The sequence below is a fragment of the Lethenteron reissneri genome, chromosome 30 (assembly GCF_015708825.2).
Source record: "Lethenteron reissneri isolate LAM-NWPU_2019-01 chromosome 30, ASM1570882v1, whole genome shotgun sequence".
Taxonomy (NCBI): Eukaryota; Metazoa; Chordata; class Hyperoartia; order Petromyzontiformes; family Petromyzontidae; genus Lethenteron; species Lethenteron reissneri.
In genome coordinates this window covers 8519813-8546084 of record NC_083808.1, presented here as the reverse complement: position 1 = coordinate 8546084, position 26272 = coordinate 8519813, and the positions used below count along the sequence as shown (strand labels likewise).

The following is a 26272-nucleotide window of genomic DNA, read 5'->3' as shown; positions in this document are numbered from 1 at the left end:
CAATGAATTATAAAATAAATATAATGGCCATCTGTACTCGAGAGCGATTTCAAGACCTGCATTTTAACATGTATGTTCCACATCAATGGGCTACCATCTGTTTTAACAATGGCCATTATTTCATCATTCTCAGTTTTCCCTGCAGGGTCTACATTGATCCAAACACACTTTCGGGAAAATGGCATCGTAGCAATTGGCTTTTAGTCACAGTATTGAGCATACTTTGCCTAATGTGGCTGTATATCATCATCCTTGTCACAAATGGCAGCATCTTTAGCCATTAATCCACTGCCAGATAAAAGTCATCCCATGCTCCACCACCAGCCAAGGCACCTCTTCCCCGCAGTGCTGCTGAAATCTAATTATAAGCCCACGTCACTTAATACCGTAAGCAATACCGCAGTGTGTATCCATGTGCAATCTCGTGTATGTATATATATACACAGTACACTTGTACCAGGTTTATTTTAACAGTCCATTGAGGAAAGTCTTTTGAAAACAGGGTATGAGAAATTATCACTGCCCATGCCTTCTGCACCCACCTATGACATATGCCATTAATTACCCACCCAGCCCCTTGCCTCTTGTTTCAGAACTTTTAATCAGCATCTGTCCCTTCCATCAGCTCATTGGCGATGTAGCTGATGAATTTCCACAATGGTTCTCTTTAGCCAGCACATTAGCACCGCTTTACAGGTCTGCAAGCGACACTACAGGCAACACAGCCCTGCTGCTTTGGATAGAACGGGATGTACAGTAATGCTCTCTTGATGTGCCCTTCAATGAGCCTTGACGCAGGGTGAAGCCGTTCATGTGTCTGCAGTGGGCTGAGCGAATGTTTTCATTCTCACCACGACGCAGAAATTACGGGAAGAAGCGGCGGCGTGCAGATGTAAGCGCGCACTGCGTTACGAACCTGGCAGCTTAAGTTAGATTCCTAGCCATGGCTAACATCAGTGGTGAGTGACACCTGGACCGTTCCTGGGTGCCTGCTTCCATCAAACCGCACTGACCAGCGCAGCTTGGATGAAGTATTGTCACAAAACGCGAAATAAATGACGGAGAATTGGGAGGTCTTCGTCTAGCAGTGGATTGCCAAAGAGCTGTGCATTTATGCATGTGTGTTGAACTTATTTTGCGGCGTACGTAGCCAACCGTGCTAACTACATAAATGTGAGAAGCGCAATGATTGCAGGACCTCCACAAGTTTGGGTACAGAGAGTTCAAAAGCTGGGTTCACACCACCCCTACCGTACCTAAATGTTTCAGTACGGTTTTAAAATACTTGACTGCCATTCTCAGTGTATTTTCAGTCTGTGCTTGCGAATCACTGCCAACGGGAGCCCTTAAATTTTATTTTAATTTGGACGTGACATTATTTGGTCTCTGCGCAGGTGCCGTTCATCGCCCTTAGTCAGCAGATTAAATTGGCTCGGAATGGCACCAGCAGTTCCAAACACATTCGGCACTGGTCTTAACACGCGATGCAACAATTTCTGGTTTGATCTCCCGTCATGGCAGCCAAAACAAATTATCAAGTTTATAAAATCCAGCTGGCAATGCTTTAGATAAACATAAGCCATGCACACCATCCTTCTTAGGGGTTCGTTGTCATCTGCTGACGTCTGTGGACATAAGAGATCCCATGACACAGGCTGGAAAGAACCATTGTGCAGATGCCCAAGCCAGTTTTGTCTGGGAAATCACACTGAGATTAAATTGGTATTGCTCCCCCACCAGAGTGCGTGGTGCAGCGGTTGATGCGCTGTGCCATGAGCAGAGGTTGCAACCGGGTACCCGATACCCGTACCCTACCCGATACCCGGCTACCCGTACCCGGCCGGGTACAGGTACGGGTAGCCGTTTGCGAACCTGGTGCGGCCGGGTACGGGTAGGCCGTGAGTCACTGGTGAGTAACCGTTCGTCACTCATTTCGGGTAGGGTATGGGTACGGGTAGGAAACGGGAATCCGTACCCGGCCGGGTACGGGTACCCATTTGCGACCCTGGTGCGGCCGGGTACGGGTAAGGAATCAAAATCCGTTTGCGACCTCTGGCCATGAGTGAGATTCCCAGTCGTGGCTAACATCAGTGGCGAGTGATATCGGAATCTTTCTTGTGCTCTTCCTTGAAGCTGCACTGACTAGTTTGGTGAAGTAACGCTTAAGCATTCCCCGTGACCGACACGGCATGGGGGAGGTCTTCATCTAGCAGTGCATTGACAAAGGGCTGAGAATTATAAAATATATCTATTACCCTACTATTACGGTATTTGTGCTAGTCCGCAGTGAAACTGTTTAAAAAATATGTAACACACCTATGTACTCTCACCTGACTATAAATGAGGTTCATCATGCTAACAAGCTACTTTTGTTCGGGGACGACCAGGGCCGCGTGTTTCTGCTCGGAGCGTTGGTTTTAGGTCTTTATTTGGTGCTGCTGAGGTCTCGAGGTGTACGGTGTCCTGAAGTAGCACGCAAGAGCATCCGTCGAGACGTGCAGAGTAAAAGCAACAACACAAACGCGTATCGTGGCTATGTGACTCGACACCACGCTGAACACTCGGTTTCTGGAGATCGCTTTCTGTGCCCTACTCTTCAATGTCATCATGCAGTCTCTCCATATGAAGTCTCAAGTCCATTGGGTTTACAGTACAGTATTTATAGGCTGAGCCACAATGCAGAAGAATACATGTGGCACAAATGTACTGTATAGGAATGGTAGCACCGTCCACAAATATATTCTTCGTGTGAGCATGATTTTGTTTACTGGGGATGTTAACCGGGGATGGATTCACAGATTGATTATCTTCTTGCCATTATGATGCACGAAGAATGTGTGGTATCATAACACGTATGAGTTCATAATGTCAACAAATACCAATAATATGTTCACAGCAAGTCCGCACGGAGTCGTACGATTATATTATTTATTGTGAGTGTCCAGCATTGGGATGTTTGGCAAATTCCATTGATAGTGTTTGGCATGTGGTAGAAAACCCAGGGCAAATGGAGAAGGCCCGTGTGTGCAAAGACATAACACTCAAACCTGTGCACATGGACAAACCTCAGCAATTCACCTACAATGCAGGGTATGCATTGGTGGTCACCCATCCAAGCACTAACCACGAACCAGGGCCCAGCCTTCCTTAGCTTCTGTGTTTCAGCGTAGTCGGGCTGAAGGTAGATTCGATCGCAGGCACAAGGTGATGTGTCCATAAAAGCGCACACAGCTATTTTAATAGGTGGGCTAGTAACATTCCGATTGTTACTGATTAGAGCAGGTTTGCCAGATATCACTTGCCCAATTGGTAACCCGGTCACAGTGTGTTTCGGTCACTTGCTTTGGCATTGATTTAATGCCTCGTGGACCTTTTAAAATGTTTTGTATTGTACACCGTGTACCATGTAACGGCGTTCCTTCCTCACCACCCTTCACCTGGGAGGGACTCTCTTGTTACAAAGTTTCCCCGCCGGTAATTCGGCACCAATTCTTGCCTGTGATTGTCGGTTTCGTCGATAAAAATTAACCCGTAAAAACAAAGTTTTTCACTATAAATCCTTTATATGCGTGGCATCGGTTTTATTTTATTATTCATTTGTTTTTCTTGAGTAAGAGTTTCATTTTTATCACATTGGTATTTTAAATTAAATATGACTTTTTTTCCCTAAAAAGTGGAAATTTTTGGAAAAATGTTTTCACGAAAATAAATTGTCACGTACAACGAGTCTGTGTGCAAAATGTCAGCTCGATTGGATCACGGGAAGTTGGTTAAAAAACGACCGAAATATTTGCACGATCATAAGCGCGCAAGCAAGCAAGTGAACTTAATATAAAGGATTTAAAAATAGCGTTCAACGTCGAGTGGATCGATGAGCCAGCACTCGCTTGCTCACCGGTGGTCCGTTGTCTCTGTATCACTCTTCTATCGCTACTACCTTCTTTACTCTTTGGTTATTTATTTTATATTATACCTACGTGACGTTACCGAAAGAACCTAAGTGTATGGATTCCTGCAGTCACGAAAGCTTCAAATCAGGATTACTACCTTCTTAATACAGATTTACATAGCGCCTCATTCCAAGGCGATTGACAACCATTATAAAATGGTATGTAAGATGATAGTGGTTAAAATGAAGGGTGGAGGTTAGTCAAATCTGGTGGTGTAGTTATTGTGATAGGGAAAAGTTGGGGAGAATTCAAGGAGGTGTTGTGGTAGGCCTGGTCGTAGCCGGGTGGCAGGGGCAAGGAGTAGCGGGAGCATGGGCTAGGGAGAAGATTTCACATCAACTTAATTTATTGATTCCTCTTCCCCCTGTTGAGGACTTGGTCTACGCAGCTCCGTTTGGCATGGTTGGCTACGAACGGTGCACGATAAGTTCTGCATACATACTACCAGGCTGAATGTTTCACTCCACACATTGTGGACAACTATCACACTCCTGGTTACAACACTTTTCTTTCTGCTTATTCCCTTGCACTGCTCAACATTATTGTTCCCATCCCATCATATATTTTTTTCCAAGTTCTTATGTACAACGTTTCTTAATTAAAAAACATATTAACTTTTATACCTTCAGATGTGCTTTTTTGTTGCTGGCCACTTGGCATTTGGGCCTTTGGGTCTGTTCAACTGAGATGATAAAACATATAAAAAAAACTAAGATATCGGTGAACTGTGAACTTTGGCATATGTAGATTTTTAAGAGCTCAGAGTACCAGGCTTAGGCACCACGATATTAACACATCGTTGAAATAATTGGCACAAGATGATACAGTGCAGTGTTATCAAAGGCCGATTTAGATAGCGACAGGTAAGATTTAGGGAATGTCCCATATTGACCGAGATCGCTGTATTATCTGTACCCTGTCACCTATGCCCCAGTGCTCGTGCAACGTCACAGGGTCTTCATGAGTGACTGTGGAAAGGTACCAACGTCCGCAGAGTGCCCATTCAGTGCACATCACTTTGTTAACCCACTGCTGGATGAGGGCCTTCCCATGCCGTGTTGGTCACCATGCTGTTCAGTGCAGGTTCAGTTTCTCTTTGCATCATTGTAATACTGTATTTCGATTCGGACGCTGTCTTTCCGACAGACCTGTTCTTCACCTGAGGACGGCTGCTTGCGTTGTGGCCGAAACGTCGTGAGAATTGTATTTTATTATGTTTTATTTTTATTATTTTATTATTTCCCTTCTACGTGACTTTACCGAAAGAACCAAGAAGATGTAATACTGTACTTCTTCTTGGGTATGGCTTGGTGCATAGTAACTCAAAGATCTCTATCCCCAGTTTGAAATCCACGTGATGGCTCCAGGTGAGACTGAATGCTGGCAGTGGTTCACAATGTGCGCTACCGTTCGGTCAAATTTCTGTACAATGCTGATTATATTTGATTTAATTTTTATCAATTTGGTGACCTAGGTCACACTTGCAATTAATATGATCATGTTTTCTTGAGTTCTTAGAGGTTTAAACAAATAAACTTGAAGGGATGGCCCAAGTTAGGCTGAGATATCACTTGCCCCTGATGTTAGCCATGGCCGGGGAATAGAACTCGGGTTGCAGAGTTCATGTCGCAATGCCCAACCACAGCGGCACTACGCAGTCCCCTCTGGAAAATGAGTCTTGACTCGGTAAGGCTTTCCTTAGTAAATACGGCACATTACTACGAGTAAATTACATTATCAATATGTTGATAGTTCAGCATGTGCTGTAGCAGTCTCCCAAGTGTCTTATTTATGGGACAGCCTTGTGTAACTCAGCATTAGTCAATCGGACTCTTATTAGCCCACCTAACCTCCCAATACTCGGGCCTGTTGACTCTACTGAGCTGATTCAGCCCTTTGTGTAGCCCTTCCGTTTGTTTCCAGTCTCCGCTTACAACGTGCACTTCAGATTGATTCTGTTTTGAGCTTGGCCAGCGGGTACAGAAGATGATCAAATTGAGTGACTTGAACTCGATTGACACTTGCTCCACTGACGTGTGCAGCAATTGATTTGTGTGATCGATTAGGGAGTAACTGGGTCAAGTTATATGCACTTAGTACTTGGCATTTCAGAGTTTCACAAACTGTTGGGGCAACTGCTGTTAGTGAGCACCTACGAAGGCCGGCACGACACACAAAGGCGTGGTGTGGCCAGGAACACGTCCGGCCTCCTTTGTCTCCCCAGTGCTGATGTTGACACACTGTGCCATGTTCCTAGTTTATGGTTGAATTGACCTTGGGGGGGAGGCCCAGGGCCTGTCAGATAATCGGTACTGATTTTATCCATTGTCACAAATTCAACTTGGGACATCAGGTTCATAGTGCAGTGTGCTAACCACTACGCTGCCACTTCTTCTACGTGTGTGTCCTTTGTTACCATGGGACACACACACCACACATTCTGTTTTAATTTAAACAATCCTCTGTCGCACGGGACATGTTTAGTAACCAGTTTAACATGTAGGCGTCTCTAGCTGTCGCCTGATGAGGCTGGTTGTAATTACCGGCAAAACCTCGTACTCGAATTGTAAATGTTGTGCGTTTACTCTCCAACACACCGGTGTGCTGTACTCGTGTAATGACATCGTTGGATGTCACTGTGTGAAGCCGGCCTGGGAGAGGCACGGCGCGTGATGTATCGACATCGCAGACACCACTGAAGATGGATGCAGCACCGGCCCTAGCGGGGCTCGGTGAGCACTGACTGACATTGACGGATGGCACCACGCTCTGCGTGCAGTGCCAGCCCTTACAGGATAGAGGGCGAGAGTGCCGAGCACGGTACGGGGTTACAAGGGGGCCATGGAACTATGGTTGAATCCGGAGGACACGTGACCCGGAGGTATCTACCCGGGGACCCCCAAAGGGGGGCTGGGGTGATCACGTGTCCAGGTGGAGATCCTTCTAGAGGTATTGGAGAAGGTGGGCATGGCTATGGGCGGAGCGAGCCCCGCTACACAGGTGATAAGCCGGAGCCCTCAGCGGCACCGGCTGCTGCTGTCATCCTGAAGAATCGATGTTCCACGTCCAACGTCCAAGAAGAGTCCTCAACACGTGGACCTGGACCCAAGCTGGGGTCCCGTCCATTGTAGCTACTCCAAGTGTAATTAGTGTAGTTAGCCTGGTGGACCACCACCATGGGTTGTTATCTGGTGAAGGGGCAGTTACCCCTTCGTGTTCGTGTGTGTTGGTACTAATAAATGTGTGGCCTCCAAGAGTCAGTTTGAACCCACTCCACTAGTAACGAATTGGCATTTTTTGTTTACATGACAAACTTTACTAATTGGCTGTGTCTGGTGGTGGCTGGTGTAATGACATTTATATTTATGCGATCTAACCCAAAAGCACCTGTTATGGATGTTGAGTAACCATTAGGCTCATCGGACAACGTAATTTGTATTCGGAAAGGGGGTGAATTGGTTCTCTCGGCAACACAGTTCGCTCGTCCGGTGGGTCACAAGGAACAGAGTTGTGAGATGCTCAACTGTGGAGGACAATATGCACTGCTCTCTAGAGACCGATTTCTGTTCCGTTAGACGTTGCGTCGCTCGCACTTGACTTTGCCGTTCAGCTGCGTCTGGCCCCAGCAGAAGACGGGTCGGCTAGATCCAGATTCCACAAGCCCCTCTCGGGTTTCCTGTTTTTACTCACTGGAGGGTTCGTCGCATGGCCAGTGGGCGTTTATAGAACAGCCCTTCGGTAAAGCAGCCTGCTATGTGCCTGTGATCGGGTTGCAGTGTCCCCTTAGGTAATGAAGGGAACGTCCGTCTTGCTGGGTGGCATTACCAGTTACAGCCTGTGGCTGGCATTCCGAAGGTCGCAAGTTCAAATTCTGTCCGGGGGTCAACTCCACCTTCTCGCCAGAGCTGATAAAATGAGTACGGTGTCAATGACAAGCGGTGTAGGCAATGGCCGAGTGGCCCTTATTAAGGCACAGCAGAGAGAGATAGATACTTGCGCTGTGAATAAGGACCACTGCTCAAAACGTTGCCTATTCGTTCTGTTTAATGCAGTGTGATTGACGAATTCGTTGGTTATTGCTATCTGTGCTTGTGCATCACTACCAAACAGTATCGCCAAGTAATTTGTTTTAAGTAACAAAATAGATAAGCAGACGTCTCTTTCCTTTATACATTGCTCACTGCATCTGATTTCCAGATAATATGAATGTGTTATACTGTTCATTAACTGCAGTATATTGGACGGATTTCACATCTCAGTGAACATGCAAATGTGTTTTTATTATTCAAACAGCAGCATTTCTTTATAGCTGAGGCCAGACACTCTGCCAGGATATAATGAATTGTCTTGCTGTGGTTAAGTGTCAGAAATTCTTAATGAATGTGCCTGTAAAGCCTTTTGTCATTCCGCTGCTGAATGAGGGCCAACCCACGCCGTGCGTTTTGTGGGTTATTTTGATCGTAGTTCACCATGCTGGTCAGTGAGGGTGGGTGGACGCCGGGGACAGGCACGTGGGAGCATAGAAGTACAGTACAACAATTGGTATTGCTACACTACCCTGTGCTACCCACAACAGTGGACACGTCACCGCAATGCTTAATAGGTGTTAGGCACTAGCCAGGCTCAACGCTGATTAGTTTACGAGATATGCTAAAATCGGATGCATTCTGCGCGATTTGGTCACGGACTTTCTTAATAAAATGGGTTAAATCGCTTTGGAAAGTTCATTTTTTTAAAGAAAACTAAGCGACCACATTGATTCCTTTGCGCACTCGTTTTTTGGATAGACGGTGGTTAAGCAAGCACAGTGTTGCATTGTCGTCTTTATTTTTCCAACTGTTGAGCAGTGAGGAGTCATTCAGTGTCCTATTGGTCGGTGATGAGTGCCAGTACAGGAGATCAGTGGCATCGTCTGGTTGGCATGGACGTCTGGTTGGCATGGACGGTTGGTACAAGGAATAAAAAGAGGGTTGGGGTGGGCTGTATCCAATTCCTCCCCCCTACCTCCCCTCCCCTGCTCTTCGTAGTCTGGTGCCTCGACCCCGCTGAACCCTTGAGGCCTGGTGCATTTGCACCACCTGTGTACCTGATGGTTACGTGGCTGGCATGAGTGTAGATGTTATGCAACTTGAGCGTGAATGTGCCAGCTCTTCAGTAATCTGAATGGCATTATGAGCGTGAAGTTCAATCTGGTGCCATAAATGATAATGCATGCACGTTGTTTGCGTTCCATTTTATTTTTACACGCTTTTATTCAACTCGCTGTCTGTTGCAGTTGTCGTATCCTCAAATCTTGTAACTCAATTTTAACCCACTTCCAACGTGGTATTAAAAATAGTATTTTTAAATATTACTTATTTCCAATTGTATTTGTGTGCCAGAGTATACAGAACTGTGTACACCAGGTTTGAGTAGATTAGGCAAACGCTGCTTATTATTACGCGTGATTAAAATGGCATAAAGCTAATTAGTTATCTGACGTTAAACCAATGTCTGAATGACGTCACAGCGTCTCGCTATGCGCCCAAAAGAAATTTGGCCAAGATCGCAACTGAATGGAATGTCCGAACAGACCTGTTGGAACGAGTTTTTTTTTGTAGCCGGCCGACCGAGTAAGTTGAGCAATATTACAGACACGATGATAAGACATCTTGACTTTCATTCAAGCGTAGTTGAAGATATTATCTTCAAAAGTCTGACCTTGCTGATCATCACAGTTGTTTTATGTAATCTAGACAGCTGTTTCTTGCTGAAGTCATCTGTGTGACAGTGCAGGCTACTGTGTGTATGTCCTCTACACTGATTATGACACAAAGACCAACTTAACAAGTGTGTGTTAACATTAGCCGCTGGTTTCCCCACGCTATTGATAATGGTTGAGATGAGAATCGGCTACTTGGGAAATTGTATTATTTTGCATGACCCTGGTTTGCGCAATTTGTCAAATGATTGAGAGAGATAATTAAAGTCCTTGAAGGTATGGTAGTAGCCCTAGTGCGGTTATAAATTGTTGCTGCTCACAGCGCTGTGTGTATTTTGGTGTGTGCAGTCCCCTCTTGATCCTACACTGGGCTGAATATCATTGTCTGTTAATGTCCTGCACATGTATATATGCCCTGTTATCATTTATTCATGTCCTCAAAAAAGGCTGATAAATCATATACGGAAGGTACCTTTTTTAAGATAACCCGTGCTGACTTGATCGGAACACAATAATATAATATTGTAGATCATCATCTCCCCACTGGTGGCCACGCGGTGAACGTAAAAAGTGAACTGGTTTTGTCAACCTATTATGTCGACTCGACAAAAGCCTGTTTTATGGACAGTGAGATTTTGTGGGTTATCAGGTTTTTATTTCAAGGACGCCCCTCAATTTTGCCAACCCGCACTGGCCAGCATGGTGAGGTGTGGTCCAAAAAAGACACCACAATCATAATATGTACTTATACTGGAGGAATCGGTGCGCTATGAAGCTGTTTTTCACAGATGTCCAGTCGAGGCGGGTGAGAATGTTACAACAACAAACGCTGAACAAAAATATGATAGGAGTGCAAATTATAGAAAAGGTAAACAAATCACTAAAAATATACAATTAAAACTGACCATTTTTTAAAATTAAACATTGCATAGGGAGGACTCCCAAACGACTGTAGATATGTATTAGTATTATCGTCTTCATAAATGGATAAAGGCGAAGGATCTGCTGCTGTGAAATTGTGAAGCCCAAAGGTCTGCCTCTTCCCAACGGAAGCTGTGATGTAATCGAACGCAACAGTGGTGAATCTTCTTGTCATGGGCTCGTGTGGAGGGGGGCTCGTGTGGAGGGGGGCTCTCGTGGAGAGGGTACTGTGGCGTCAACAGGGGTTGAAATAAAGAAACCAGAGACTGCCCTGGTGTGTTCCAAACCTGTCCAGTCTGGTCTTCATTTATCATGAGGCCAGGACATTCTGCGGGTTTCTCCGAAGGGAGCAAGGCGCTGCCCTTTCTGCAGGCTGTTTACAAGCGTGAGCGATCGGCAGCCTCGCACTAAACTTAAGTGAACTCCCCGGCACCCGTATGTTTTCCCTACACACTGAGATCTCCATTATCCTTGGTAATTATCATTGTCTTCATAATTGTCAACCATTTACATATTAGCCGTTTAAGTATTTTGGTGGCGCAGAGTTTTTGTGACTTGCTGAACAACACGCATTGAACAATGACGGTAAAAACATCTACACATAGCTTTATGCTGTCAACGTTCAATGGTCTGTGGCCAAAAACCAAACTTATATTTTTTATTAACAATTAACTTTATGTAAGCAGCAACTTGATACACAACACATTGAACACAGCCTTTATCCGTTAACCTTAAGGTGCAGCAGCCCTTAAATACTGTACACCGTTCCAGTCATGTCGTGTGAAAGTCCCGTATAATCGGTGACATACGGTATACTTTACTTGCGTGTGAAAAATAACTTATTGCTACATTTTCGTGGCAATTTTTATGCTGTTGTAACTTGCTGACCTGCCTATACTGGACAACTGTGAAAAAAGAGCTTCATAGCTCATCGGATTCCTCCAGCCTAAATAAAGATTCTGATGTATCGTGGTATTAAATGTCAAGCGTGAGGTCGTGTGAGAGCACTGTAACATGTAAACCAGAGATATTGTGCCTGGGTCTTTTTGACCCCAGCCTGCATTCTTAGGGTTAAATTAATTTGTTAAGCATTTTCTTGGACACGCTTCAGTTTTCTTGGCAGTTTCCGGGACAGATGCAAGAGCTGTTAGGAATAGACGTCGCCCCGTATTCGGGACTGTAAAAGTAAAATGGTCTCTGTGCCATTCTGTGTCGGTTGAAAAGCTGTGTTTGAATCATTGTGTTTTGCTGTCTCTCTTTGCTTGGCACCATCATCAGCACCACCATCATCAACACCATCAACACCATCATGATCACCACTACCATCATCAGCATCACTGTCAGTATCACCAGCACCATCGTCGTCATCATCATCAATATTATCGCCCCGTATTCGAGGCTGTAAAAGTAAAATGGTCTCTCTATGCCTTTGTGTCCATTGAAAACCTGAATTTGAATCGTTGTGTTTTTTGTCTCTCTTTGCTTGGCAGCGTGCGTTCCACGCCTCACAAACTCCCCGACCGTGATAGTCATGGTTGGGCTGCCTGCCCGTGGCAAGACCTACATGTCCAAGAAGCTGTCGCGCTACCTCAACTGGGTTGGCATTCCCACCAAAGGTATGATTGAGGCCCTCTTGGCTTGAGATCTGCCACACAGGCCGTGGGAACATTGACATTGGGCTGTGCTACACAGGGGCTTTTGTGGCTAAAACATAGTATGCAGTGTAATTAAATCAAAAGGCACACTCGGCAACATACAAAAACATACTTTTCTAAATGACAAATTTTATTATTTGGGAGCGATAATTTAATCTAAGTTTTTTTGTGTAATTATTTAAAATGAATGCATGAATTGTATTAATTTAAAGGTTTAGCTTATGACATTACATTTTTTGTAATTTCCATATTCTAGTGGAATATTGCGAAGCTAAGCAGGTATTTGAGCCTGGATAGTGCTTGGATGGGCGACCACCGTGCATACAGCAGCAGTTGTAAGCTGCTGCTGGGCTACTTTGTCAACAGAGGGGCAGCGCAGCAAACTCCATAGTTGTGCTGTGCTATGCTCCCACATCTGTATTCCCCACCTCCAACCTGCACTGACCTACGTGGTGAAGTCTGGTCAAGTCAAATAACCTCCACACAAAACGTACGGCATGGGGAGACCCTCATCCAGCAGTAGATTGACAAAAGGAATGTACATGTACACATTGGAATATGTAGAGTGAGGTTCTAGGTTAAAGGTCAATCACACTGAAATTAAATGTGGAATTGATGTAGGTATATGTGCACATACTAATCCATTCTCAATGTCTTGCCGTTATGTTTTCTAATGATGAGTAAAACACACGTGCATTTGTTTTGGACTTGGACAATTCACACTGCCTAGTGCAATAAGTTAAATCACATTAACTTTTAATGTTGACTTGTTGTTTTGCATACAATGCAAACTGGATATTTGTAAAATAAAAACAACTGTGACTTGCCCAATAAACCTTTGGTAGGTTCAAACGTGTGCCATATGCACCATTCAGTGCATATTAGGATGCTTGTTTACCCAAGAAAGCCTCGCTGACTATCACGAATCTTTTTCAATGTAGTAATTTGCGGATACATTTTCAAATTTGCACTACAACGCAGGCACACATTGACATCACGGGATCTCTGACGTCCACTGTGAAGCCCACGGGGTGCATGTTTTTGGTTAATACACTCGCAGCATTAAGTACGTGCGTGTGTGTGCGCGTCTTTGTTTTTTAGCGTTCAATGTTGGGCAGTACCGCAGGGAAGCCACGCAGCTCTACAAATCGTACCAGTTCTTCCGGCCAGACAATGAGGAAGCCATGAAGATCAGAAAGTAAGTGACTAGACTGTTCGCTATGAGTCACGGTGGAGAAGTGACCCTTTGGCCTTAATCTTACGGGAAAAAGTTTGCTCTGTGGCGCAGGCAGAGGTTATTACAAAAAGCACATGATATCGGTGCTTTAAATTAACAGAAGTGCTCTTGAGAATGGGGTTTTCTGATTAACACGGCATGTGTATTTATTATTATGATAGAATATAGTATTGTCATCAGTATGACATAAGTATACCAAGTTTGCAGTCGATACCACATTGGGAAGTGGGTAAAAATTGAGTTACAAGATTTGAGGATACAACAACGACAACAACAACAGACGGAGTGAGTTAAATGAAAACGTGTAAAATAGGTTAAATTGAGGCGATTCATCAAATTTAAGGACTGCTTAATCGTCAAATATTTGACATGCCTATGAAATCAAGTTGACTTTGTTTTGACCAGTTGAGAATTCGAGAGACCCAGGATAGTAATATGCGCAAGAGCAACCTGGGTCACCAAAGTGAGAAAAGCAAAACAAAATAATGCACAGCAATGAAGAAAATAGAAATCGCATTGTGCCCACGGTGCACTGTGCGTTTTAAAAATCAGCACTGGTGAGACAAAGGTGGCCGAGAAAACAGTGCCACTATATCCCCCATGCTTGTCAACCGGTTTGCCTGCCTTAATGGAATCTCGCTAACAGCACCTGTCCAGCAGTCTTATCAGGCATAACGTTGGATCTAATTGGCGAGGCCTCTCTCAGTGAAGTATTGTGTTTCTTCGCACAGACATTGTGCCCTAGTTGCCTTGGAAGACCTCCACAAGTATCTGAAGGACGAAGGCGGGCAAGTTGCGGTGAGTGCACGCAACCCAAAGGATCATTCGCCAGAGCACATTAACTCTTTGACATTCTCGGTGGAGCCTCTTTGTCTAATTTTTTATACGTAGTTAATTCCTTGTATTGTGGAACAGTAGGCCCAGAATATTACTGGGTTCCGCTTCACTGCCTGTGTCGACCTCCTGATAACGGGTGCCCACCCATAATCACATCTACAGTACCCTCTTGCCATGTTCTATTCTGAACTTCCAAGTTGTGTAATACGTAGTTCCAATAATGTCATATTATCTTCGATGTGTTCAAAGGGAGACGATTTTTTTAAATTTACTTTGTTAAAATGCATCTCCTTGATGTATACCTCATAATCCATTATTTGTGCCTCATTCGCCGATAAAAACATTAAAGTTGACCTCCCTGCTCACCAGAATAGGTTCGTGTTGTTCATCAGAACTTCATCAAAACCCTACTCTGCTCCATGCAATACTTCTCCTGACATCCTTGGCCTCCTTAAAGTTGCTTTGTACAATTGTTGTATCATATCTGTAACAAATATATACACTCTACTGCTGGATTAGGGGCCCCTCCCCGTGCAGTGCAGGTCGTGGGTGTTATTTAACCATACTTCACCATCTTGGTCGGTCAGTGCTGGTTCTGGGAAGCGGACATGATGCACAGAAGTCTTAGCGTGGAAGTACATTGCAAAAAATCCCATCCCTCTGCTGCCCACAATCCCATAGAATGTAAACACGAGGTCCTTCATCGCAGCGTTATCCCAGCTAGGGCCCAAACCTTGCTTTGCTTCCAAGGTCTGCTTTTGTCACAGATGACAAATGTGCGGGTATGAAGTATCTGAAATGGTACGAGGAGAATGAAAGTGGAAAAGCAATGCGAGCCTCTCGCGTGCAACCTTTGTGTTCTGGCCCCGCAGGTGTTCGACGCCACAAATACGACACGTGAGCGCAGAGAGCTCATCACCAACTTTTGCAACGAGAACTGCTACAAGGTACGGCCAGACCGCAGAGCCCCTTCGGCAGTGCTTGCAAGATTCTCGCACCAATGCGGAAGCTAACAATAACGATAACTATTTCTTTCGGTAAAGTCACGTAGGTAAAAAATGAAATTAAAATAAATAAATAAATTAAATAATAGTAATTTTTATTTTATTTTTTACCTACGTGACTTTACCGAAAGAACTAAGAGTATGAATCATTGCAGTCACGAAAGCTTCAAATCTAGAAATAACGATAACAACACCCTTTATCATACTGGGAGAGTCTGATGAATGGATGGTCACATCTAAAGGACATGCAGGCTTCTATCCTACTATCATACTATATTAAAAAAGGTGTGCTGGCTGGGCTGAAGGGAGGAATGGGTGGATGGCCATGTCCAAATGACGTGTGGGTTGCTAGTTTTACCGTAAAAAGCCTTTGAGTCTCAAGGTTCATGTTCCGGATGGTCCAAATTTGGACTGTTTGACCAATGAATTTGATCACTGGCATGTGTGCGGAGCCCCGATGCAGAGTAATATCATGCATGCGAGGGAGGTAATAAAATACCTGCTGTTGGATTCACAAATGCGTTGCTGAGGGGGCAGGTTGGCTCAGAGGTGAGGAGTACTGAACTGGTGCCGCTGAGATCCTGGCTCCACATCCAGGTTTCAGCCGCCCGTGATTAAGTGCAGCACGTCGATGTTCTCAGCCTTGTCACCAATGACTGAACAAAAGCAATCGTGTTAAATCTGCTTTTGTACTTTACTTGGCTGCAATACACCTCTTGCAGGGCTCATTGGCAGGGTTTTGCGTGATTAAATGCATGCGGCTGGTTAACTTAAGTTCGGATGGCCAGTGGGTTGATTGACTGAAATACGTGATGTATTTACATGGAGATGCAGTGGCGGTTTTTTAGCCTCACGGCCCAAAATGTTCCGCTACAGAAATCATCAATGGTCTCCATAATAAAATGGTATTACAATAGCATTGTATTGGTTTTTACGCCAAAATCAAGCGCTTGAAATTATCACACGTGTCAATGCATTTAATGCACCGAATGCTTATCTATTACGGTGATGATTATTTTGTAATGACGGTGGAAATAAACCTCTGTACAGCCACCACCTTTAAGAGATAAAATCAGCCAAAAATCCTGCCCGGCTTGTCTTACTGCTAGAGAAACGCATTGGGTGGTGGGTTTCTTTTTGGTTGATTATCAGGATTACCGCCCTTGGGGGGGGGGGGGACATAGGGCAGGGAAGGGCGTAATTCATTAAGATTGGATACAATAACAAGAATTCGCCATTTAAACAACTCGGCCACCCGAAGCTGGAAATCCCAGGATTTTGTAAATAGCCCCGGGCTCGGGGAAAACGAGAGGAATCCTAACCACGTGGAAATTAAGTCGTGAACGCTTTAAACGCAAATCAAATTGGCCAGCTCCGCATTTCACAGAGTGTTCCTGTCCTTTTAAGGACGGTGTGGATTTGCATTTGCACCAGGGGCAACACCCCAAGAGGTCGAGTCGTGGTTTCCTTCAAATAATTGCTTCACTTACGTAACAAAAAAACAATACGTGTGTGACGAAATTGGATTTTTTTGTTTTTGTTCATCTTTGTTGTTGCGACGTAATTGTAAACTGCAAGCAGGCATGGCTGGCTAATCTGGGTTGCATTCAACGTAATCCTACCTCTCCGGTTATAGTCCATTGTTGCTAATCTGAATTAGTTCATTCAGAATTTGCTTTGACTGTGGGCCCTCTGATTTGTACATCACGATTGCATTATTACAAAAAATATTTATTTCTGAGCGTTGGGCATTAATAAGTACTAGTTTAGTCATCATTTGTTATGAAAGTAATTATCACAGTCTACGTGACCGAAAGCAATAAAGCATGTAGTCCACGTTTGCTTACTAAATGTTGGGGTGATGGTGAAACAATTATTACCCCTCCACCAGATATTATCAAGTCAGCCAGTAAGTGAACTCAATCTTCTTGGTTCTTTCGGTAAAGTCACGTAGAATGGAAATAATAAAATATAAAAAAAATCTGTCTATCGACAGACCTGTTCTTCACCTGAGGACGGCTGCTTGCGTTGTGGCCGAAACGTCGTGAGAATTATTTTATTATGTTTTATTATTATTATTTTATTATTTTCCTTCTACGTGACTTTACCGAAAGAACCAAGAAGATGAATCCCTGCAGTCACGAAAGCTTTAAATCGAAAAATTGAACTCAATCTTTGTATATAAATAAATATAGCCAATTACAATGTTTGGTCTTCCTCGGTGCACAGCGGTCTCTAATAATTTTACTAAATTATCTCAGTCTGTGTCTTCATTCAAACTCATTAAATTTGTCTCGTCATAGTCACTCGTGTTTGGGTGTTGGTGTGAAGGCGTCCTTGTCTTCATGCTTGGTTGATGTCCATCTTCTCATAGTCATTGTTGACAAATACAAATGAAACCCTTTACTGAAGAATGTTTTTATCACTAATCTCATAAACCCTAATATTGGTCTAGTGGTGGCGCGTTCTCCGCACATTGCAGAGGTTCACGGTTTCGAATTCAGAGGCTGCCCTGGTTAATACTGTGGGTGTAATGGCAAAAAATACGTGTCTTCTGCGGTGCAGTTGACGTTAAACGATTCAGTGATGTCATTCGCCAGAGTAGGCCATTGTGTGCTGGCATCGTGGTCCAAATTTTCTAAATTTGAAAAAAATTCCCGCAATTATTCACTTGTAATAATATTTAGCAATCATGGCTCCCTCCTGCAAAATCTTGGCAGGACCCTCCTGAGGCTTTCTTGGGTAAATAAGTATAATTGTCGTAATAATTATTACCCGTGGTGTTGCATATATATCAACGTATATATATATGTTTTAGCTGTGTCATGTATGATTGTACATTTCAGGTGTTCTTCGTGGAGTCCCTATGTGACGACCCTGACGTCATTGCCACCAGCATCACCGTACGTGAAGTGAATCGAACGCAGTCTGACAATATTTTATGACTTGCATACAAGCATCTCTACAACCGTCTTACCTGCCGACGAAGGGATGAGTGAAGTCCATATTTCCTGTGACTCGACACCCTCCTTGCAGGAGGTGAAGGTGAGCAGCCCCGACTACAAGGACTGCAACAAGGACGACGCCACCGTGGACTTCATGAAGCGTATCGAGTGCTACAAGGAGACTTACCAGCCTCTGGACGACACCTGGGATAGGTAGGTCATCACTGCTCCAAGCTTCCCCCCTCCCCATGCCCTTTCTAGCCTCCTGCATCGCTCGTCTGGCCAGGCAGCGATTTGCGGCTCACTTGACCCAGACACTGGCCTTCTGTCGCAGCAGTTGGAGAAATAATCTCTCCTAATAATAGTAAAATATTATGATGTCATCCTTCATGGACCATGGCCTAAGCCGTCGATGCCTCCACACCTCGTTGCCAACAACGCTTTCTACCCTTGGCCAGGTCTCGGCAGCTACTGCACAGGAGACGCTTGACCTCCCAGGTGTGTGCTGCTGACAGTCTCCCACCATCTGCTCTTAGGTCCTTCCCCTTGGTCGCCGGACTCGTGGAGAGTAATAGCAGTAATACCATTATGTCATTGGTGTTATGTTCAGGTTGTTTTGTGATTTTATTTTTTTATTGTGACAGTGATGAGGGGCGTTTAGAAACGTTACACAAAATAATCAGTGGATTCTCATGACTGAACAATAAAGGCTGATATTAATTTGTCTTCAACATCATATGGGCAAAAAATTCACGACCAATTTTAGTATTCGCTGACTATATTGAAGAAGCTAATTTTTCGGGCACTCGCATTCAAGAACAGAGAGTGACTTAACGCCGAATACAATTGGCAATGTGCCTACATCACTTAATGCCTCTTCAGCCCCAACAGGCAAATTACTTATTAACCCGAAAACTTGCAAAACCCAGAGACGGTTGAAAGCCACGTTTTGTAGAGGGACTTCAGGATGGACGGCGGATGCTGAAGTTCAAACTCGTAAAATATTCCGTCTGTCGGACAACCCAACACAGTGTCGGGGGTGGGGGGGGGGGTGTGCATCGTTGCGATGATCAACTTTCCTTGACGTTGCCCCTGCCGTGTGTCCTCAGGGAGATGTCGTACATCAAGATCTTCAACGTGGGCCGAGGCTTCTTGGTGAACCACGTGCAGGACCACGTGCAGAGCCGCATCGTCTACTACCTGATGAACATCCACGTGCAGCCGCGCTCCATCTACCTGTGTCGGCACGGGGAGTCCGAGCTCAACCTCAAGGGCCGCATCGGGGGCGACCTGGGACTGGCCGATCGCGGCAAGCAGGTGGGCACCGTCGTCGACGATGACTTTGTCACCATCGCCACTTGGAATATCATCGCTATCGTTTTCATCATGATAATGGTGGTGGGAATGATTACCGTCACCATAATTTACACCATGGCCATTGTTTTTTTGTTGTTGCATTTTGCAGTCACAAAAACTTCAAATCTAGAAAGAACCTAGCTTGCTTATCTACTTCCATCTACATCACAATGCACCAGTTTCGGCTTTTGCCTCCCAGCACATCCTTGGTGTCGCAGCTTTGCCTCCCAGCCCACACCCCGCCCCCACACTTACCATGGCCCCCCTCCCTCCAGGCCCCGCGACTATATAATCCCTCGTCACAGCCATCTCTCAGACACACTTAAGCGTTTGTGCTTTCGCTACGTTGTCCCCACCTGAAGGACGCTTGTGTTGCGCCAGAAACGTCGTGATAAAATTTAGTTTAATTAATTATTTTTTATTTTTTACCTACGTGACTTTACCGAAAAAACCAAAGAGCGAATCCTCACAGTCACGAAAACTTAAAATCTATAATGTTACATTTCAGTTGGAGCTCAGTACGGAGCACAAAACGCGTCGTAGGGCACGGTACAGAAACTCCACGGACATAAGTCCGAAACGCGGTGCACCTGAGTTTAGAGAAGGCGGGAGGTTGGGCTCACAGCCTCATCATAGCCTTTGTTATTACCCCAATCAAAACCGTCTTTGTCATGCCAATTGTCATCATCATAGGCAAAGGCATCATCCTCAACACCACCAGACTTGATATCCCAATTTATATGTCTTCAATTTCACTGTAATTGTGCTTGCAACTATCATCATTGTGGTCATTCTCATCATCATCTTCATGACCAGTGTCATCACTTTGACTGCCTTCATCTGCACCATCGTCATCGTCGTCATCGTCGTCGGCTTCACTGTCTCATTACAGTTGTCTTCCTGGGTGCCATCATACTCGTGATTTTTATTATCCGCCCTTTGCTATTGCATTGCACTGTAAGTAAAACAATGACAGAAAACAATCTACTGTCTCTCTTGGTCTCCTCATCTCCACAGTTCGCCCATGCGCTGTGCTCCTTCCTTTCGGAACAAAACATCAAGGACTTGAAGGTGTGGACGAGCCAAATGAAGAGGACCATCCAGACAGCCGAGGCACTGAACACCACCTACGAGCAGTGGAAAGCCCTCAATGAGATTGACGCCGTAAGCTCTCCACGGATAAAACCATTTGGAAATGGGGGGTGGGGGGGGGAGACATGTTTATGCGTTTCCAGGTTGTACCGCGTGACGTCCAACACGTGCTGGGAGCTTCTGGAAATGAAGCTTCTGGAACGGAAGCTCCCCAGCACGTGGGATGAAACGTCAGACATCGCGCTGAACTTGACGCGCCGTACATATCCATGTATGTATGTTGTTGCCAGTCGTGCTCATCGGAGGTGCGGAGGCAGGACAACAAACTAAGCTCAAAAAGCAGTTGTAAAGAAATTAGTTTTCGGTCTAAGATTTGAAAGTGCATAGCTCCAGTGGCTTCCTAATATCGGAAGGGAAGATCCTTCCAGACGGCCACAGAAGCACTTTTGAAAGCGCGCTCATTGGACAGCCATGGAGCACAACTGCGAAAACTTACGCAGTCGTTTGACATGTACGCTTTCGCGACCAATATTATTAATATTAAAGGTTTTTTGGGTATAAATGTGTTTTTTAACCTTTTGTTTGTGTTGCTTGTTCTCTCTTCCAGTTTAACACTTTTGTTGGCTCAGTTTTTTAACAACACATACTTACACAATCTAACTAAAAAAAAAAACCTTGATTATGAATATGCAGTGGCGTTTGTGGCCATTTCACATTCTGCTTCACGTTTAACAGCAGCTGTTGTTGCTTTTTCTTCCCGCACGGTTCGTGGGGCAGGGAGTGTGCGAGGAGATGACATACGAGGAGATTCAGTCATCGCATCCTGACGAATTCGCGATGCGTGACCAGGACAAGTTCCACTACCGCTACCCCAAGGGGGAGGTGGGTGCATTTGCGTGGGCGGGGACGGTAGCGTCAGAAGTGGTGAGCACATTGCACGATGAATTGTGGTCAGGAATCAACAAGAGTTTGATTCCTCAACCTAGGCTAACATCAGTGGCGAGTGATATATCTCGGCCATAAGGTTGAGGAAAAAGACAAAAATCTGATAAAAAGGAAAACATAAATAAAAGAGTAATGTTTTTTTTTAACACAGTTGATGATCACATGCCCATGTGGCCAGCCAACACGCATCACTATAAAAGTTGTAATAGATAAGAGTTAACCCGTTTCTTGAATTGAGCTGGGTTATCATGAGAGCTTGGAAAGAGAGGCTGTAGGATGGAATTGTAAAGTGAAGTAATGCGAGGGACGAAGCAGACGGAGAATTGTTTCGACCCGCAGATTGAACGCAGTGTGTACAAGACCACACCTGATAGGTTCGCTTGCGTACGTTTACTTATCCAGTCGTGCGTGCGTGTGTGTGGGCGCTCGTGCCACAGTCGTATCAGGATGTGGTCCACCGGCTGGAGCCGGTCATCATGGAGCTGGAGCGGCAGGAGAACGTGCTGGTCGTGTGCCACCAGGCGGTGATGCGCTGCCTGCTCGCGTACTTCCTCGACAAGTCCTCCGGTACCAGTCGCACCTCCCTCCTCCCCCTCCCCTCAACCTCCCGCCCCCTCCCTCCCGTCAACCTCCCGCCCCCTCCCTCCCCCTCCACCCCCCCCCTCCCTCCCCTCATCCTCCCGCCCCCTCCCTCCCCCTTCCCTCAACCTCCTGCCCCCTCCCCTCAACCTCAGCCCCCTCCCTCCCTCACCCCCTCCCGCCACCTCCTCTCCCCCTCCCTCAACCTACTCCGCCCCCCTCCCCTCAACCTCGCCTCCCCCCTCCCCTCACCTCCCCCCTCCCTAACCTCACCCTCCACCGCCCCTCCCCTCAACCTCCCCCCCCTCCCTCCCTCACCTCCCCAACCTCCCGCCCCTCCCTCACCTCCCCTCACCTCCCTCCCCCCTCCCTCTCCCCTCAACCTCCCCTCCCGCCCCCCTCCCTCCCCCTCCCCTCAACCTCCCGCCCCCTCCCTCCCTCCCCCTCCCCTCAACCTCCGCCCCCTCCCTCTCCCCTCAACCTCCCCTCCCGCCCCCTCCCTCCCCCTCCCCTCAACCTCCCGCCCCCTCCCATCTTGTCTCGTGTTCCAATTTTGTTTGTGTTGCTTGTTCTCTCTTCTTCCAGTTTAACACTTTTGTTGGCTCCGTTAATCGAATTGACATTAGCAGATCACTTGCGTAACAGTTGGCATACTTTCTTAATTATTATTACACGCACAATGGAGTGCATGTCTTTTAAGTGTAGGAATTATTTCTTAACAGAGAATGGTACATTTGTACATGTGTATTTAAATGCCTTTCTATGCTTTGGTCTGTTTAACTGTCACCACCATGAGATGCTAGCCAGTTGATCGCCTTGAACTAACTCTCCTATGTGTACCTCCGATTAACACGGTTGGCTACGTACGGTGCGAAAGAAGTTCAACATACATTCGTACGGGACCGGCTGTCCTATGTCCGGACTGGCTGTGCTATGGAGATAGTTCCTCCCAAAGATAACGGTTGCCAACAATACTGTCTTCGCCAACTACAATGGGGATGATAATTGTTTTTTTACCCTTCTATCTGGCAACAAAACTAACACCTTTTTTACAAGGAGTCATGTTTACATAGACCACAATATCTGCAGTCATAATGCAAACAGCTTTCCTTGGAGTCTAAGGAAAGCTGTCTCGGGTGTGGACCAATCAACTTCACGGACAGTGCATACATTATCAGAGTTATGTTTTTTGTTTGCATTATGACTGCAGGTATTGTAGTCTATGCAAACATGACTCCTTGTAAAAAAAAGTGTCAGTTTTGTTGCCAGATAGAAGGGTAAAAAAACAATTATCATATTTTTTACTGGCAAATGGGGTTCCAATGGTGTACAATGGGGATATCAATATTTCAATAAGTATGCGTATACTGAAAATCAAAACAAAAATATACGCAAATTGCGTGTTAAATGCATTGGAATTGGTTATTTTAATAGTGTATATCTTCACGCCTTTTCTCCACAGCTGAGCTTCCTTATCTGGAGTGTCCACTCCACACTGTGCTCAAGCTGACGCCAATAGCCTACGGTAGGCCACACCACACTTAACGTTTAAATTGTTTGTGCTCACCAAATGTATTAAATTGTGCTTTTAAGGTCACCGATATGTCCTTTTGATATGTGTCTATAATATTGCAGTTTCTATACGTTCATAATGCAATGGAAAGTGAAAAATGAGTTGAATTGGACTGCAGGTCCCTGGGTTATCTTGAATGGTTAAGATATTTTGACTTAACTTTCGTGACTGCAGGAATTCATATTCTTTGGTTCTTTCAGTAAAGTCACGTAGATAGAAAAATAAAAAAAACACTAATGTAGATTGTAGCCTGGTTCTTAATCGGAGTGAGTGTACTGCCAATCTAATGTAGACTGTAGCCTGGTTATTAAGCTGGGTGAGTGTACTGGCAGTCTATAATGTAGACTGTAGCCTGGTTCTTAACCTCGGTGAGTGTACTGGCAGTCTATAATGTACAGTCTACATTATAGACTGCCAGTACACTCCCCAAACTTAATAACCAGGCTACAGTCTACATTATAGACTGCCAGTACACTCACCGAGGTTAAGAACCAGGCTACAGTCTACATTATAGACTGTGAGTACACTCACCTGGCTTAATAACAATTGCTACAGTCTACATTAGACTGCCAGTAGTACACTCACTCCGATTAAGAACCAGGCTACAGTCTACATATTTTTTTATTTTATTTTTTTATTAATTTTTTAATTGTATTTTTTATTCATTTTTTTAACTCACTTTATTTTTATTCTTATTTATCTATTTACGTGACTACCGAAAGAACCACAGAATATGGTTGAGATACGCTCCCACAAGCGATTCAACTCGCCCCCTGCTGGCCACTCTCAGCACGGCGCTTAAAAGTTCAAACTTCCAAACGTTTTAAGTTTTGGACGTTCAGGTTTTTAATACCCAATCGTGCTGTATACTGGCAAGAGCAGATCCGCTACATTCATTGAATTGTGAAAATGTAACAGGAATTGTAGGTGGGAGTGAAAATTATCAATCGTTCAAACATGACAGCATCTTTTCTATTGTCAGTTTTTTGTTTTCTAAACGTGTAACTCCGATAAACACTCAGACTGATTATTCAACGACAGGGCATTGTTTATTGAATCTTTGCCCGCATATTGGCGCATTTCCCCTCTTCTCAGGTTGTCGAGTGGAGTCGTTTTTTCTCAACGTGGAGGCTGTGAACACGCACAGGGAAAAACCAGAGGTGAGGTCCCCACCTCCACATTGCCGAGCCCGGGGTCTAGCCTCTCCAATCAGCCATCGTCATCCAACTTACTCGCACCACTTGGGTACAAATCCCAAAACGTTTATTATTTAACACATTCCTGCGGAGGGAGCTGGTAGTAACGTTGGTTTGCTCTGTCAATAGCCAGGGTCACCAGCGGCGTGGTGTATTCCGCAAATATGCCCGACTGTGAGGGCGGGCACAAGCCGGCGCGAGTAGGTTATATAAGGGCACCACGGGGTGACCAGCCCCTCCCCTCCCCACCCTCCTCACCCAGACCCTCCCCACCCAGCCCCTTCCCTCTCCACCCGGCCCCACCCCTCCCATTTTTTGATGCACGACGGACGGACAGAATAATCCCCTGTGGGCTGGTGTAACCAGGAGATTACTACTAGTATCATCAGCCATGATTTAACCACTACTGGATGGCAACGACTTGGGGAGGCGTTCCACCATTGCCGTCCCTCGTGATCTCACGATGCAGCAATCCACTTGGGCCCCCTACACAGGAGCCGATTGTATTGCTCCATCATCACTGTGTTCTTTTCAGGCACCGTTGGGCTGCCATTCAATCGTTAGTTTTGACCGTCGGCCATCGTCCCTTCCCAGAAGCGCGTTCTGCCCAGGCCAACTTAGAATGTTTGATAAAGTAATCGTTCCGTGCTTATTACTTGGACATCGGCAACAAAAATAAAACAAAAGCTGAAAGGCGCTGCAAAGAAGCATTGGGGAGTGGAAGCTTAGAACTATACTGGGAGATGGAAGTGGAATTTGTGGGTCAAACAACAATCTCAATTCGAGACCTCACACTGACTCTTATGATGTGTAATACGGTAGGATAAAACATTTCATTTTGTATACATTGCAGGTGTATGGTCAAGTTTCAAGTTTATTTTAACCAGGTGAGAACTCAAGAGACCAGGATGGTCAAATTTACAAGAGCGATCCTGAGCATTAGTTTACCAGTCGGTGGCGATGATTGATATATATAATCCCAGTTGAGTATTTGCGGGTAATTTTTTTAATTAGTCAATTTGAATCCTGACGCCGGCACAGAGCGGCCTACTTTTGTGAATGACGTCAGGGCATCTTTAACATCCACTGTAAAGCAGACGGCATTTTATTGTGGTTATTACACCTGCATAAAAAAAATCGGGGCAGCCACCTGGATTCGAACCATGAACCTCTGCCTCTACAATAGGTGGTAAACACGCTACCGCTGAGCCATGTCACTACCCTTAATCTGTAGATGTCTTAAGTTAATGTATAGATGACTAAAACTGGACCGGAGACAAG

General features: G+C 45.2%; 1 protein-coding gene across 2 annotated transcripts in view; it reads left to right on the top strand.

The window, feature by feature from the left end:
• Positions 1–26272, top strand: part of LOC133349488 (6-phosphofructo-2-kinase/fructose-2,6-bisphosphatase-like) — a 33142-nt gene that overhangs the window by 1410 nt on the left and 5460 nt on the right. Inside the window, exons 2-14 of one of the 2 annotated variants that reach the window (XM_061562985.1) lie at positions 12063–12188; positions 13329–13425; positions 14196–14262; positions 15174–15248; positions 18152–18208; positions 18342–18463; positions 19360–19567; positions 20624–20770; positions 21476–21580; positions 22081–22210; positions 23685–23747; positions 24891–24955; positions 25845–25878. In XM_061562985.1, coding sequence (XP_061418969.1) covers positions 12063–12188; positions 13329–13425; positions 14196–14262; positions 15174–15248; positions 18152–18208; positions 18342–18463; positions 19360–19567; positions 20624–20770; positions 21476–21580; positions 22081–22210; positions 23685–23747; positions 24891–24955; positions 25845–25874 — 1292 coding nt within the window. In that variant the 3' untranslated portion in view covers positions 25875–25878. The remainder of the gene's footprint in view (positions 1–12062; positions 12189–13328; positions 13426–14195; positions 14263–15173; positions 15249–18151; positions 18209–18341; positions 18464–19359; positions 19568–20623; positions 20771–21475; positions 21581–22080; positions 22211–23684; positions 23748–24890; positions 24956–25844; positions 25879–26272) is intronic. The other variant, XM_061562984.1, reaches the window with a different exon arrangement.